The 14,361-nt window shown below is 40.2% G+C and overlaps 2 protein-coding genes across 3 annotated transcripts in view; one reads left to right on the top strand and one right to left on the bottom strand.

Annotated features, from left to right (window-relative positions):
- TFB1M (transcription factor B1, mitochondrial) overlaps positions 1–14,361 on the top strand; it is a 117,444-nt gene that overhangs the window by 79,480 nt on the left and 23,603 nt on the right. For both annotated transcript variants that reach the window (XM_073627921.1, XM_073627920.1), the window contains exon 6: positions 284–403. In XM_073627921.1, the coding sequence (XP_073484022.1) occupies positions 284–403 (120 nt within the window). The remainder of the gene's footprint in view (positions 1–283; positions 404–14,361) is intronic.
- CLDN20 (claudin 20) lies at positions 5,071–10,577 on the bottom strand. The gene is made up of 2 exons (XM_073629160.1): positions 10,384–10,577; positions 5,071–7,032 (listed from the first exon to the last, which is right to left on the bottom strand). Exon 2 carries the CDS (start codon positions 6,958–6,960, stop codon positions 6,295–6,297), a length of 666 nt encoding a protein of 221 aa, XP_073485261.1. The 5' UTR covers positions 6,961–7,032; positions 10,384–10,577; the 3' UTR covers positions 5,071–6,294.

Genomic DNA, 14,361 nt, shown 5'->3' on the forward strand with positions numbered 1-14,361 from the left:
TACAAAGGACCCCATAGCAAAAGTGCTAAAGGGGTGAGTAAAAAAAAAAAAAAATTCCAAATGTTTTTGCTGATGCATAATGCTGTTGATTTCTGCAAAGTTGATTTTATGGTTGGAACTCCGCTTTAATGTCAAAAGCAGCAAACTCAGAACTGGGACCAATGCTTATTTCCAACACTTTCTGCAAAGTCTGCTCATATCTTAAAACATACCAAGTTATTATAGCAGTATATCATTGCAGTCCTTTTAAGGTTTCTCTGTTGTTTTCTTATCTTTTACACAGAGGATGACAGCTTCGGTTAGCAGTAAACAAAGGAGTAGACTGTCTATCATGTCTCAGTACCTTTGTGATGTAAAGCATTGTTTTTCAATTCCTGGTCGTGCCTTTGTTCCTAAACCTGAGGTAAGGATATTTCAGATTTCAATATCTCGGTTGTAGTAAATCAGGTTTGTATATTTCACCTGTTTTTACTATAGTAGGTTAATTGTTTGTATTAACTAAATGTCTTTTATATATACAAATCAATTAGGTTGCACTTTAAGTACAACTATAGGTCAAACCTATTTTTTCATTTTAAGATATACAGGAGGGTTATATCCTCTGTCAGTTTTTTTTTTTTTTTTTGCAATATGTGTCTTATTGGGGATATGTACCTTCATGTCCTGTCCCATAGCCAAAACAGGAAGTGAGAGGAAATCCCTTCAATTTAAGGCAAACCCTTGGTGCCCCCCACGTCACCAGAACTAGTTATACCTTAACCTATATTAGGTTCTACTACTTAAGGTGGAACTCCGGGAATGTTCTTTTTTCATTACTTACATTGGTCCAGCTTGGCTTAAAGCAAGTATGTATAAATGCTATCTGAAGGGCCGCTAAGAATGCTAAGTAATACTTAATGCTGGGAGCGTATTAAGGTAAAAAAAGCCTTTATTTCAGTCAATTTACACAGCATTTTACATATACTGTATATTTTACATTCACGTCAGTCCCTGCAGTCAAGGAACTTACAATCTAAGATCCCTAACTGACATTCATACATACATTCATACATGCATACATACATACATACACATACTAGAACCAATTTAGATAGCCGCCACCTATTTGTATGTCTTTGAAGTGTGGGAGTAAACTGGAGTACCCAGAGAACATACAAACTCCATGCAGGTAATGCCATGGTTGCAATTTGAACCAATGACCCTAGTGCTGCTAGGCAGAAGTGCTAAACACTTAGCTACTGTGATGCCCAGCCTTTAGTGCCACTGGCATGCCGAAGGCTTCTGATTCTCATTCTGGGTGCTTGTTTCTCTTTTTGAGATCTATTAATGACCTAGGAGGATCTCTGCATACAGCAAGCACACATCCTCATAGGTGATTAAAATCCTTTTTCCATGTGAACCACAGATTTAGCATTTATAAACCTGTTTCAAACAATACCCTTGTTTTTATCAGTGTTTTTTGTTTTTTCCCCTCAAGGTTCTTTGGAAACTACCTTTCAGTGTAAATATGCAGGTTCACCTGTAGGCTTTTAATCTGAACATTGAGTTTTTCTTTACATTCTGGATTTTGATACATATTTGGTAGATATTACTAAATTATGTTGGCTCCCCTCACCCTGGGCATTCAGCCTCTTATGTTACCTGAAGCCTGGTTTGAGATATATTCACCCTTCTCTTACTATAGAGTCTGTTTGATCTTTGGATTAATGCACTCTGGTAGTGCTTATATGTCCTAAGATTTGTCTCTCTCATGACCAATTTCTTGCTCTGCATAGTTGATAGGCATCACCTGACGTGAGCTTCCCAAGGATTCTGCTCTCAGCACTGACTGTTCTGTATGCATTAGTGCTCCTAGCTTCCCCATTATGGAATATTTTTTTGTGTTCTATTTTCTGGAAGTTTTTCTGGATGTATTAAATGTCATCCCTTCTTTTAAGTATAATAAACATTATTTCATCCTTCCCCTAAGTACTGTTCCTCAGGACTTGTTTAGCTTCTTATTCTTAATTGCATGCTGTATTTTGGGCAGTTCATCCTTGATTGTCCATAAAGTGACAGTTCTCATTTTTAATGCTGGTTTCTGGATCGGATGGGATTTCTTCCCTTAAAACACCCCTCTTTACATCATCAAGAGACCTTTTCTCTCTGGACATTTTTACATTGACTTCCCTTGCACTTCATTTGAGTATGCACAACCCTTTTTTAGAGAAGCACTAAATCTGGCCATAGATGGATCAAATCTTGGCTTGTTCAGTAGGCTTATTTTTGCCTTGAAATGCACTTTAAGTGAAGAACCCTGATAAATGTCTGATGAGATGAAACAATTTTGCCACATAGTGTTTGTTATTTTAAGCCTAAGTGGGCTGACAGATAATTCCCCCTGAGGAAGATACGTTCTATTTCTGGTATCGACACGCATTGGGGAGGGGACAGGGCGGTGTGGGAGACAGCAGAGTGGTCTCAGCACAGAAAGGACACATCGGCTCAGCGATTAAAAACTGCTTTCGGTAATTGTATAGAGAGGTACACTGTAGCACCCACTAAATGTGAGTACCCTATTAAAGGGGCGTTTTTTATCTGTGAATAAACATATATTTTTTTTTTAAACAATATCACGCTATCAAGTTTCCTCTGTCATACTTTCATGTGGAAAAACGTACAAGCAACCAGCCCAGGACCCAAGCACAGATATTGAACCCAGAGTTGGTTCATACGCGTGTATTGACCAAGCTTGGCTGCAAGGTCACACGCTCTAAGGTGAGCGCACACTGAAGGGGGAAGCACAGGAGTGGACACAAGCACACGTGTGATTGTTAATAGAATCTGTGGATTTGATCTAATTGGAATGGACTTTGTTTTCAACAGTACGTGTTATTGTATGAAGGATTTTGCACGCTAGAAGTTTTAGTGCACTGTAACACTTTTGGATTTATAATTGAAGCACTTTATAAGGACTGTTTACATGTGAGTGGATACACTATATTATATTAATGCACATGATCACTTTGCTATCACTAGGTTATTTTATCCATTACAGTATGTGTATAATATACTGTATTTTTGATTCTGTATTTACTAATTGATGCATCTAGTGGGGTTACTCAATTTCTTTTGTATTTTAGCTTGGTCTGCACGATCGTATGGGACGTGATCAGTGCTAGCAGCTGTCTAGATTAATTAATCATCAAAAACACATATGGTAGCTCGCAAGAACCTTTATATTTAGACTTATATTGAGAGGAAAAACGGTTGGCCATCGATGGATCAGTTTTTTAGTTTAGCCCCCCCCCCCAATAAACTGATTCCTCCATCCACATAAACAAGGTGGATCGAGGAATCCTACCCGCTGAGACTTTGGGGTTGATTTACAAAAAATTGGTGAGTGCAAAATCTGGTACAGCTGTGCATGGTAGCCAATCAGCTTTTAACTTCAGCTTGTTTGTTTAAGCTTTGGAAGATGATTGGTTTCTATGCAGAGCTGCACCAGATTTTGCACTCTCCAGTTTTAATAAATCAACCCCATTATTTTCTTATAGCAGGGACTCTCCGTTGTCAGAATACACAAAGAGAATTTTCAACAGGAGCGACCACAAATGGATAGAAATTCAGCTGGACACTGCTAAACCGGGCGGATTTTGATCGCTCTTTGGCTAGCTTAAAGTGATTGTAACGGCAGAAGGTTTTTTATCTTAATGCATTAAGATAAAAAACCTTCTGTGTGCAGCACAGAATGGACACGGAGCTGCAGCTCAGGTGCCCCCATACCAAGGTGCTTGCTGTGGGGGCACTGGACAAGAGGGAGGTGCCAGGAGCACCGAAGAGGGACCCGAGAAAAGGAGGATCTGGGCTGCCCTGTGCAAAACTACTACACAGAGGAGGTAAGTGTAACATGTTTGTTATTTTAACCACTTGAGGTCCGGGCCATAGCCAAATGACGGCCACAGCGCGGACCTCAATTTCCGGGAGGCCGTCATGGGACGTCCTCCCCTGTGCACGCGCACTGCGTTCACCCTGCAGGGTGCGCGGTGCGCGCGCTGTAATCACCGAGTCACGGAGACTCGAATGATCACAGATCCGAGTAAGGGGCCGATCCCGGCCCCTTACCATATGATCAGCTGTCAGCCAATGACAGCTGATCACATGATGTAAACAAAAGCTCGGTAAAAAAGCCAATCACCGGCTTATGTTAAAGGGACATCAGTCCCGAAGAGGAAGGAGGCACATATGCCTCATCTGAGCCTGCCAGTGCTATCTGTCATTGCCACCTGAAAGTGCCCAGCAGTGCCACCTATGAATGCCCACAAGTGCCACCTATCAATGCCCACCAGTGGTGCCAGTCAGTGCCACCTAGCAGTGCTGCCATCAGTGTAGGCAATCTGTGCCCATTATTGCCACCCATCAGTGTCCATCACTGCCACCTATCAGTGCCCATCAGTGCCACCTCATCAGCGTACATCAATGAAGGAGCAAAATTACCTGTTTGCAAAATTTTATAACAAATATAAAATATATATATATATATATATATATATATATATATATATATATATATATATATATATATATATTTTTTTTTTTTTTTTTTTTAATTCGGTCTCTTTCAATTTTTTTAATGAAAAAAAAACGCAGAGGTGATCAGATACCACCAAAAGAAAGCTCTATTTGTGGGGAAAAAAATGATAAAAATTTCATTTGAGTAGAGTGTTGTATGACTGCGCAATTGTCATTCAAAGTGCGACAGCGCTAAAAGCTGAAAATTGGTCTGGACAGGAGGGGGGTTTAAGTGCCCAGTAAGCAAGTGGTTAATAGAAAAAAAAAACAAGACTTTACAATCATTTTAAGGCACAATAATTGGGCAACACTACCACTAAGCAAGTTAAAATCACTGTCGGCTTTTTATTGCTTTGTCCTTGTTGAGGAGATTCTTGTGGGTTCCAGGAAAGGAAGTAAATCAAAGTAATTCTAATAGAAATGCAGACAGCAGTTAAAGCGGGGGTCCACCTATCTATCGTTTTTTTTTTTTTGGAGTTCATTCACAAACTTTTCTTCTCATGATTATCTACTCACATGTTCTGTGTAATAAGTCCGCCTGTGTCCGATTTCGTTGTAAAGAATAACTTATAAAATTCACTGAAGGCGGTTTCCATCTTTATTGTGGGCATTTGAAGCCCACAAGCATGTATTTCCTGGATGCGGTGAATGCTGTGCTCCCAGCATTCACCGAGATGTTGTGATGACGCTGTTGCACAATGCATGCTGGGAAGCCTGAGACTAGCTCCCAGGGGACTGTGGGAGGTCTGGGAGAGGCTAGAAACACGCCTACTCCCATGGGAGGAAAACCAGGAAGTAATAAGAAGATTAGGAAAAAAAAGGTAATTACGGCGATTTAAATTTTTTTACACAGCATGTCAGCATCTAGGCAAGGAAGAGAATGCATAGAGATAATGTACAAAATTTGGGTGGAACCCCGCTTTAAAGCCTGACCAAGATTTTTTTATTTTTTTTTTTTTTTTAAGCCTTCTTCTCTCTAAACTAGTAAATAGTTTGGTCTGGAGTAGGGCTTTTACCTTCATTTCCCATGGCAAAGAAAACAAATATAGGAGTCCCCGAATGTAACTACCTGCAGATAGATATTATTTTAACAAACTGAAAAAAATAACATGATAATAATCCTCATTTATTCACTTCTATTTATTCATTCAATTTCATTTATTCAAAATCTTTAAAGCTTTTGTGTCCTCTTCTCTTTTTTTTTTTTTTTTAATTGTTTTAATCGTATCTAAAAGCTAAGCTATGCTGTCTGAACCACTCTCCCACATATTACAAATAATAATAATAATAAGGTTGTAGTACACTTGGGGTAGATAAAGGCAATTTGTCTGTTTTTAATATGTACCTATAAGCAATAAATATGCAGCAAAGTTTTTGTGGAGTTACTTTTGTTCTAACATTGATACAGACTGACCCAAAGGTATTTTTAATTTATTCAGCCATACAAGATGGGTTTAGTTTTAGTTCCCCACATTTGTAAAGGAACATAGTTACCATGGAAATATTTAGTGGGAGTCTGAAACAACATACAATCGATACATCAATTTATTATTCAGAATTTATAGTTCCTTATAAAATGTCCGTATAGCATGCTTTATATTTTCGTCTAGCTTAGAAAATGGTTTTCTATTTGCATTTTACAATACAATTAGAAAAAGGGCATTATTGCCAACACTAGCATTTTTCAGCAAGGAAGAAAATATATCACATTGGTAAAAGCTCTGTGTTGTATGGCTTTTTCATTTACACATAGTCCTGGAGGTTGTAGCTTCCGTTGTTGTTTTCTGACTGCTCGGCCGCTGGCTCGGGTTCTTTTTTTGGACGTGATTCTGTTTTGTTCTGCTGTCGTTTAGGGCAGGATGCACAGAATACTGCACCAGCTAGAATGTGTAACCCAGCAGAGATAAAGCCTACGTATACTGCTCCTCCAGGTTCATGTTTTCCACTCACTGGAATGGATGGATCCAAGAAGCTGGAGATGATCTCTTTCATGTACCAACTCACTGAGATCATACCAAAGAGTCCAGCCAGCAAAAAGCATATTCCACCAGCAAATGCTATATTGCTTTTGGTGTGTCGGTCACCTCCTAGCTTTGTACATTTCATTCCGGCCAGGGAGATGCAGATTCCCAAAGTGGAAAATATACAGGATAAGACCATAGTAGTCCTCACAGTCTGGATGTAAACTGGGAGGGAAAGGATGGAGTATTTCACAGTGCAGCTAAACATGCCAGTACTGTACCACGTGCAGTCCATCCAAAGACCCTGCATTTGAGTAACTGCGGTAATGATGTTCGCCCCGGTATCTGCATTGACCTTCCAGTTTGGTAGCAAAGTGGCAACAATGGCAGCGCATACACCCATGAGTGCAACCACAAAAGCTGAGATTTGTAGCTCCACCGAGGCCATGGATGGTTAATTGTAGATCTCCTTTCCAACTGACACCTGGTCTCTTCTGTCACAAGTCTGAATTTGAAAGCTCTGTAATGTACGGAAATAAAAAGAAAAAAGAAAAAAAATTAAGTGGAGGGTGGTAAACAGACAAAGCGGGCAAAAAAAATAAGGAATACCTCTGTGGGTTAAAGCTTAGCTCTTTCTATCTTTTTCTAGCCTTCAAGAAGAGTAAAAGCTTCTGCTAACAAATACACATGCCACTTGAACATTTATTCTTTGATAAATATAGATTGCTAGAAACTGCGTCCTCGTTGCTCTTCATAAAATACATAAGCATGTATTTCTTTTTCTATAACACTAAGCAGAAGTGCCCCACTTTGTCATAGCACTGAGTACATGATTAATAGTGCTCTGCCTTGATGCAGGAGAGACCTTTTACACACAAAACATCAAACTAAGCACAAGTGCTACGCTCTATACAAAGTCTATTGAGATCCATGGCCAATACTGTTTTTTTTTTTTTTTTTTTTTTTTTTTTTTACACCAACGGCTATAATATCTACAACTGCAGGTGTGATGGATTATTAAATATATAGCCTACAGATATTATGTAAATACATTCATTTTATTAAGAGTGTAAATGAAAGAGCAATACATGCAAATTACATTGCAATGTACAAAAAATGATTTTACATCAAATTTTTATTACAAAAATAAAATAAGAACCAAACAAATCAAAGCATTGCAGCATGAAACCATATTTATTCCAAATGTGAACTGAATGTTGCTGCAAATATTGTGATTATAAGGAGAATGTAAAAGGGAAGGGGGTTGAGGACTAAATGAGCAACACTGTAACCATCTGAAAAAACAGGGTAATAAAAATAGAAAGTAAAGTAAAAGATATGTGCTAGAGCTACACGATTAATCGCTAATCGAGATTGCAATCTTTTCCCCCTCGCGAACGATTCTTTCTATGCAGAGAATTCCCTGCTGAAGCCAACAGCTGTTGGAAAAAAAAAAATCTGCCAATTATTACAACATTCCTCAGTCACTGAGCTAACTATAAACGTTGTAACTTTTGTTCTTTAGATCAAAAGAATGAACTTTGGTGTGTAAATGAGGGAAGTTTAACCACTTAAAGACTAAACCTTTTTCTGTCACTTGTTGGTTTCAAGTTAAAATCATTATTTTTTGCTAGAAAATTACTTAGAACCCCCAAACATTATACATTTTTTTTTTTTTTTGCAGAGACGCTAGAGAATAAAATGGTGTTGCAATATTTTATGTCACACTGTATTTGCGCAGCGGTCTTTTAAATGCAATTTTTTTGGGAAAGAAATACACTTTAATGAATAATAATAATTAAAAAAAAAAACAGTAAAGTTAGCCTAATTTTTTTTGTATAATATGAAAGATGATGTTACGCCGCAAGAATCGTGAGAGAATCGTGATCTTTATTGTAAGAAAAAAAATTGTTCTCATTTTGGCCAGAATCGTGCAGCTCTACAATGTGCAGATAATATACTTTTTTTTTTTTTTTCCTACGTTTTTATTCAGTTTTTTGCAGTGCTTGAATGATAAGCACATTAAAGCGGTATTAACCATTAGATGTGGTGGTTGCATTAGTTTTCTTTTTTTAGGCAGTTTTTCCTGTTTTCATCTGGTGATCTGGCTAGTAACACACCTGCTGTATTAGAGTGCCCCCAATCTGGATGAAGATGCAACAGAGACACTATTGGACAGCAGCATTGCCAGTGTGGGGGAGGGTAGAGTTAGATGTACTAACAGATTTAAATACACTAACAAATTGAAGCCAAATTCCAGCTAACACTTTATAAGCAGTTGCAGCAACAGTTATTTTTCCTTTTAGTTGATTATTGTAAACACCCCTGTCAGTGTTGTCTCAACCCTCTAACTGCTACATCTGCAGGGCAGCTTGTTACATTGAAAAACAGACTTACAGGCCAGATCACCAAGTTACCATAAAACAGAGAGCCTAAAAAAGAAAACTAATGCAGTTATCACAAGTAAGAATTGGTAAGCTGCAAAATAATAAATATTTACTTTTTGGGTTTAACCACTTCCCGACCGCCCCATAGCAGATTTGCTGCTACAGGGCAGCCGTTCTGTGCAGAATCACATGTATGTATATATGTGATTCTGCACTTACGGGTAGGGGGCGCACGCCTCTTCTGCTGTGATTTAGTCACAGCAGAAGCCGATCAGCGGGTGCCAGCCAATGGATGTCCGCTGACACCCACTGATCGTCGAGGAGAGAGGCTGGACAGAGCTCTGTATAAACAGGGCAAAAAAATCCATCACATCCCTTAATAAAAACAGCACACATAGTACACAAAAAAGACTGTTTAGGCACATATTTTACCCTTTGATCGCCTTAGATGTTTAACCCCTTCCCAGCCAATGTTATTAGTACAGTGACTGTATATTTTTAGCACTGATCACTGTATTAGTATCACGGTTTCCCACAAAGTGTCAAAAGTATCAGATTGTCCGTCACAATATTGCAGTCCCGCTTTAAGACGCTGATTGCCATCATTACTAGTATAAAACATTATTAAATACAAATTCTAGTATATATATCCCATAGATTGTAGACGCTATAACGTTTGTGCAAACCAATCAACATATGCTTATTGGGATTTTTTTTTTACCAAAAATATGTAGCAGAATATCTGTAAAAAAATATTGCTTTTTTTTTTTTTTTTTTTTTAAATCGTCAGTCTTTTTTTTGTTTATAGCGCAAAAAATAAACCCAGTGGTGATCAACTACCACCAAAAAAAATAAGGCTCTATTTATGGGGGAAAAAAAAACATTTCTTTTGGCGTTGCATGACCGCAGAAATTGTCAGTTAAAATAACGCAGTCTGTATTGCAAAAAATGGTCTGGTCATGAAGTGGGTAAATCTTCCAGCGCTCTAGTGGTTAATACCGCTTTAAATGTTTGTTTTGTAAAAATATAACATTTTCCAGCTTTTATGTATTTGTCATTTAAATAAGTACATGTTGTTAAATATTCGGGTACTAAAATTGGATGCTTAAAGGCACTTTCTATTGCTTTATTTCAGTATATATAGAATAATGTGCCTTTTACCCTGGTCTCTAAGCACCAGCGTTTAAGACAACAATCCAGAACGGGCTGCAGTAAAGTTTTTCTAAATAGTTAATCCAATCTAGAAATATTTAAATAAAATAGCATGGCTATGGAAGAGAAATGGCAGCATATTACTTGAAGCCTCGGTGTAAAAATAGTGCAGTAATGATGTATTTTAGTAATTAGTGGGTGTACTTTAACAATTGTATTAAGTTAATGACTCACTGATCCATGACTTCAGCGCTGCCTGAACAAAGCACTGCTCAAAGCATAGTGCTGGTAAAGTGTTTTTTTTTAATACCTGGAATTTAAAAAATACTTACTGGAAAATAAGCACCACGTCACGTCCTGCAACTTTATAACGGTGGAGGTAAATAAATTGCAGTGGGAAAAAATGCAGTTACTTGCCAAAAGAAAAAAAATATAGTCAAATACAGGTTGTTGTGCCTCACATTCTCATTTACTTTCCCTGTTGCTTGTTTGAAGAAACAGTCTGTCCATCTTGCTGAGAGGCTGAAGAAATAATGAGCCAGCAAAACTTTGAAAAACATGACGAGGACGGGAAATTGTACTTGGATGTTGAGACAATACCAACCTTTAAGAGGCAAACAACTGACTTTTGTCATTTCAGTTCAATTCTTTGTATTGTTTCACAGCATAAATGGCAACTATTCGGGTTTTGCAGACTTTGGTTTCGCAATATTCCGCACTCCATTTCCACTTGTACAGCATAAAGTATAACTCTTGGTAAAAATTGTTAAGTGAAACGTGCGTTTCCCACACTGTAATTGGTGGGTAGTAAATGGTAGAGAAGTTGTGATTTTAGGGCCTCTGTTAAATTTCAAAATGTATTTCCTATAAGAAAAATAGGCCGGTATTCGCCTTCACCTCTAAAGGGTATCCGATATTACCAAGGCAGCAGGACTTGACAAAGTCGCATGGTGTATAGCAAAATGCATAGGGGCAGAGCCTATGATGTCATCATGCAGAAGTGGAGCATTGGCTACTGAAAACAAGCTGCCAGTCTGAATTCTCCTTAAAGCGGTAGTAAAGTCTTGTTCATTATTTAAAAAAATGTGACCTACTGCAGATTTAGGTCATAATGTACTTGTATGCACTGCATACTAGTACATTATGAGCGACTTGCCTACAAATACAGCCTTCCAGTGCTGTGCTGTCACGGCTCCCCCAGTCCCCAGTGGCTTCCATGTTAACCCAGTTTTCTCTTCTGTTGCCGAATCTTCGGCTGCTTGATTGGCCGGGCTGCGGTGACGTCACACGCGCACGTGCAAACGAGTCTCTTTGCCATGGCAAGCAGAGCGTGCCGTAAATATGTTCTGAACTGTGCATGCGCGGCTCAGATTGCATACAGATTGACAAGCAGGGGGGACATTTATGACAGAGACCTTTAGGGTCTGTTATAAAAACCCTGCCTGTCAGTGGATTTTGGCATGTGGGAGTTTACAACCACTTTAAAGAGGAGGTTCACGTTGGAGGGGGGGTTGAGTCGGCAGCTACAAATCCTGTAGCCGTTGACTTTTAATAAAATGACACTTACCTGTCCAGGGATCCAACGCTGTCCGCATCGGGCTAGTTCTTCACTAGTTTTCGATTTCTGGCGCTGGCATCCTAACTGTGGGGAACTGGCTATGTTGCTTTTAGCCTGACAGCCAGCTGCCCACTATGCATATGCGAGCTGCACTGCGCTTTTTGAATAGTCACGCAGTCCCAGAAGACTGCGGGAAGGGATCAGTAGAGGAGAGCCCTTTAATGGGGCCACACACGTGTATGTCTTTACACTGCATTGCACCAGTTTTTAAAGGGCGCTGTTTTATGTGAGTGTTTACATTTGTTCTAATAAAGTAGTTTTAATAAGACAGTTTCTGAGTTCCTGAGGTGATATGTTGATAAGTCCTGACACTTGGGTGATATTGGGTACCCCTTAAAGGGGAAGTCGCATATTGAACTATTTTCCTTATAGGTCCAAACCTATAAGTGCATGTGATGACAGGTGGTGGAGCACCAGGAGGCACAAATATTTACTTGTCTGTTTTTTCCCTCCTTTGTTCTTTAGACCACGACATCTGCAGCGGTGTACAGTGGGGACGGAAAGACCCCCTTAAATTTTTCACTCTTTGTTATATTGCAGTCATTTGCTAATATCATTTAAGTTTGGCCGGACGGCCAGCTCTAGGAAGGGTTCTGGTCATCCCAAACGTCTTCCATTTAAGGATTATGGAGGCCACTGTGCTCTTAGGAACCTTAAGTGCAGCAGAATGTTTTTTTGTAACCTTGGCCAGATCCGTGCCTTGCCACAATTCTGTCTCTGAGCTCTTCAGGCAGTTCCTTTGACCTCATGATTCTCATTTGCTCTGACATGCACTGTGAGCTGTAAGGTCTTATATAGACAGGTGTGTGGCTTTCCTAATCAAGTCCAATCAGTAGAATCAAGCACAGCTGGACTCAAATGAAGGTGTAGAACCATCTCAAGGATGATCAGAAGAAATGGACAGCACCTGAGTTAAATATGAGTGTCACAGCAAAGGGTCTGAATACTTATTACCATGTGATATTTCAGTTTTTCTTTTTTAATAAATCTGCAAAAATGTCAACAATTCTGTGTTTTTCTGTCAATATGGGGTGCTGTGTGTACATTAATGAGGAAAAAAAATGAACTTGAATGATTTTAGCAAATGGCTGCAATATAACAAAGAGTGAAAAATTTAAGGGGGTCTGAATACTTTCCATCCCCACTGTATACGGGCTCCTCTTCCCCAGGTTCTCGGGCAGAGGATCCGGCAATCCCGCTCCAGTCTTTTCTGAGCGGCGGCTGCGTGTGTACTGCCGCCATTTTGTAGGGGCCGAGTAGAGTCTCTGCCGCGCCGGAAGTGACACTCCGGAAGAGTGGGTTGACGCCCAGTGTCATTTACGGCGGCCAGGTGCGGGGGGCGTAGGTGTAGGAGCTGACACCTATTCTTGCCTCCGGTCCGATGCAGTGGCACTATGGGAGTCCGGAAGCGGCGTGTGAAGCCCCAAGTTGAGCGATGCACACACACTATGGAGTATGCGGCGGAATCTGCAGCTGTGGGCACAGGCACCAGCAAGGCCCATGTAGGGAGAAGTTTTTATACTTGCCCTATCTTTTACTTGGGGTTGCAGTCTTCCTTCTTGTTTCCCCCTGCTGGCGGGGGCCTGTCTGGCCACTTGAGGTTTTTTCTTTCTTCCCCTCTTAATGCACCTTTTGGGTGAGCCATAGGCGGAGACTGGGTGTCAGCAAAGGTCCCCTGGTTTTTCCTCTTGTTTCCTCTTTGATCAAGGAATCTGCTTCTGTCTGTGATGACTTGGTTGCCTCAGTAAAGAAAGGAGCTGTATGCCACAATTGAATCGATCCATGATTCGTTGGCTAATCCGGCTGTTAGCCAGCCCTCCACATCTGAGTCTTCCCAGGGTTCGCTTTCAGTCCCGGTGTTAGAGACTCTATCAGAAGGTCCTCCTACCAGGGAAAGACCGTCCCCCACGCCTTCCAATGGCAGTTCAGGAAAGGAAGAGGGTGAAGGAGTGGAAGTGGCCCCCTGCAAGTTCAAACTATCCCTAGAAGAGGTTGATGGGCTTTTAAGAGCTATACATGTTACTCTTGGCCTTGGTGAAGAGAAGGAGCTAACACTTCATGACCGTATGTATGCTGGTCTAAGTGAGCCTAAGGGGCATACGTTTCCGGTACATTCTGTCATTTCGTGTTCCATAAAAAAGGAATGGCAAGAACCGGAAAAAAAGCCTTTTTTCACAAAAGCTCACAAGAGGTGCTTCCCTTTTTGAAGAGGATCATTCTGCAGTATGGAACAAGGTCCACAAACTCGACGCTGCCTTTTCCCAAGTCTCTAGGTCCACTGACCCAGCCTTTGAAGACATGGGGATCCTAAGGGATCCGATGGATAAAAAAATGGATCTTTTGCTCAAAAGATCTTGGCAGTTGATCCATGGCTATGACATGTGTAGCTAGAAACCTGGAGTACTGGGTTAACCAGCTCCAAAGCTCATATTGTGGCGGATTCACCCGAACAGGGGATATTGGATTCCTTCACTACCATGTCCTCTGGTGTATCCTATATTGCCGGTGCTTCGGCCGAAGCAAATCGAATGTCGGCTAGATCAGCAGCCTTGGCAAATTCAGCAAGAAGAGCATTGTGGCTGAAGACATGGCCAGGTGATGCGTCATCTCAGAGTAAGCTCTGTGAAATTCCCTTTTCAGGCTATCTTCTCTTTGGTCCTGATCTAGATACCATCCTAGACAGGACATCAGA

Source organism: Aquarana catesbeiana, linkage group LG04 (genome assembly GCF_042186555.1).
Source record: "Aquarana catesbeiana isolate 2022-GZ linkage group LG04, ASM4218655v1, whole genome shotgun sequence".
In the NCBI taxonomy this organism is placed as follows: domain Eukaryota; kingdom Metazoa; phylum Chordata; class Amphibia; order Anura; family Ranidae; genus Aquarana; species Aquarana catesbeiana.

What these genes read in the sequence shown, in the direction of transcription:
- CLDN20 (XM_073629160.1), bottom strand. Translation starts at nt 6,960, where the DNA reads ATGGCCTCGGTGGAGCTACAAATCTCAGCTTTTGTGGTTGCACTCATG.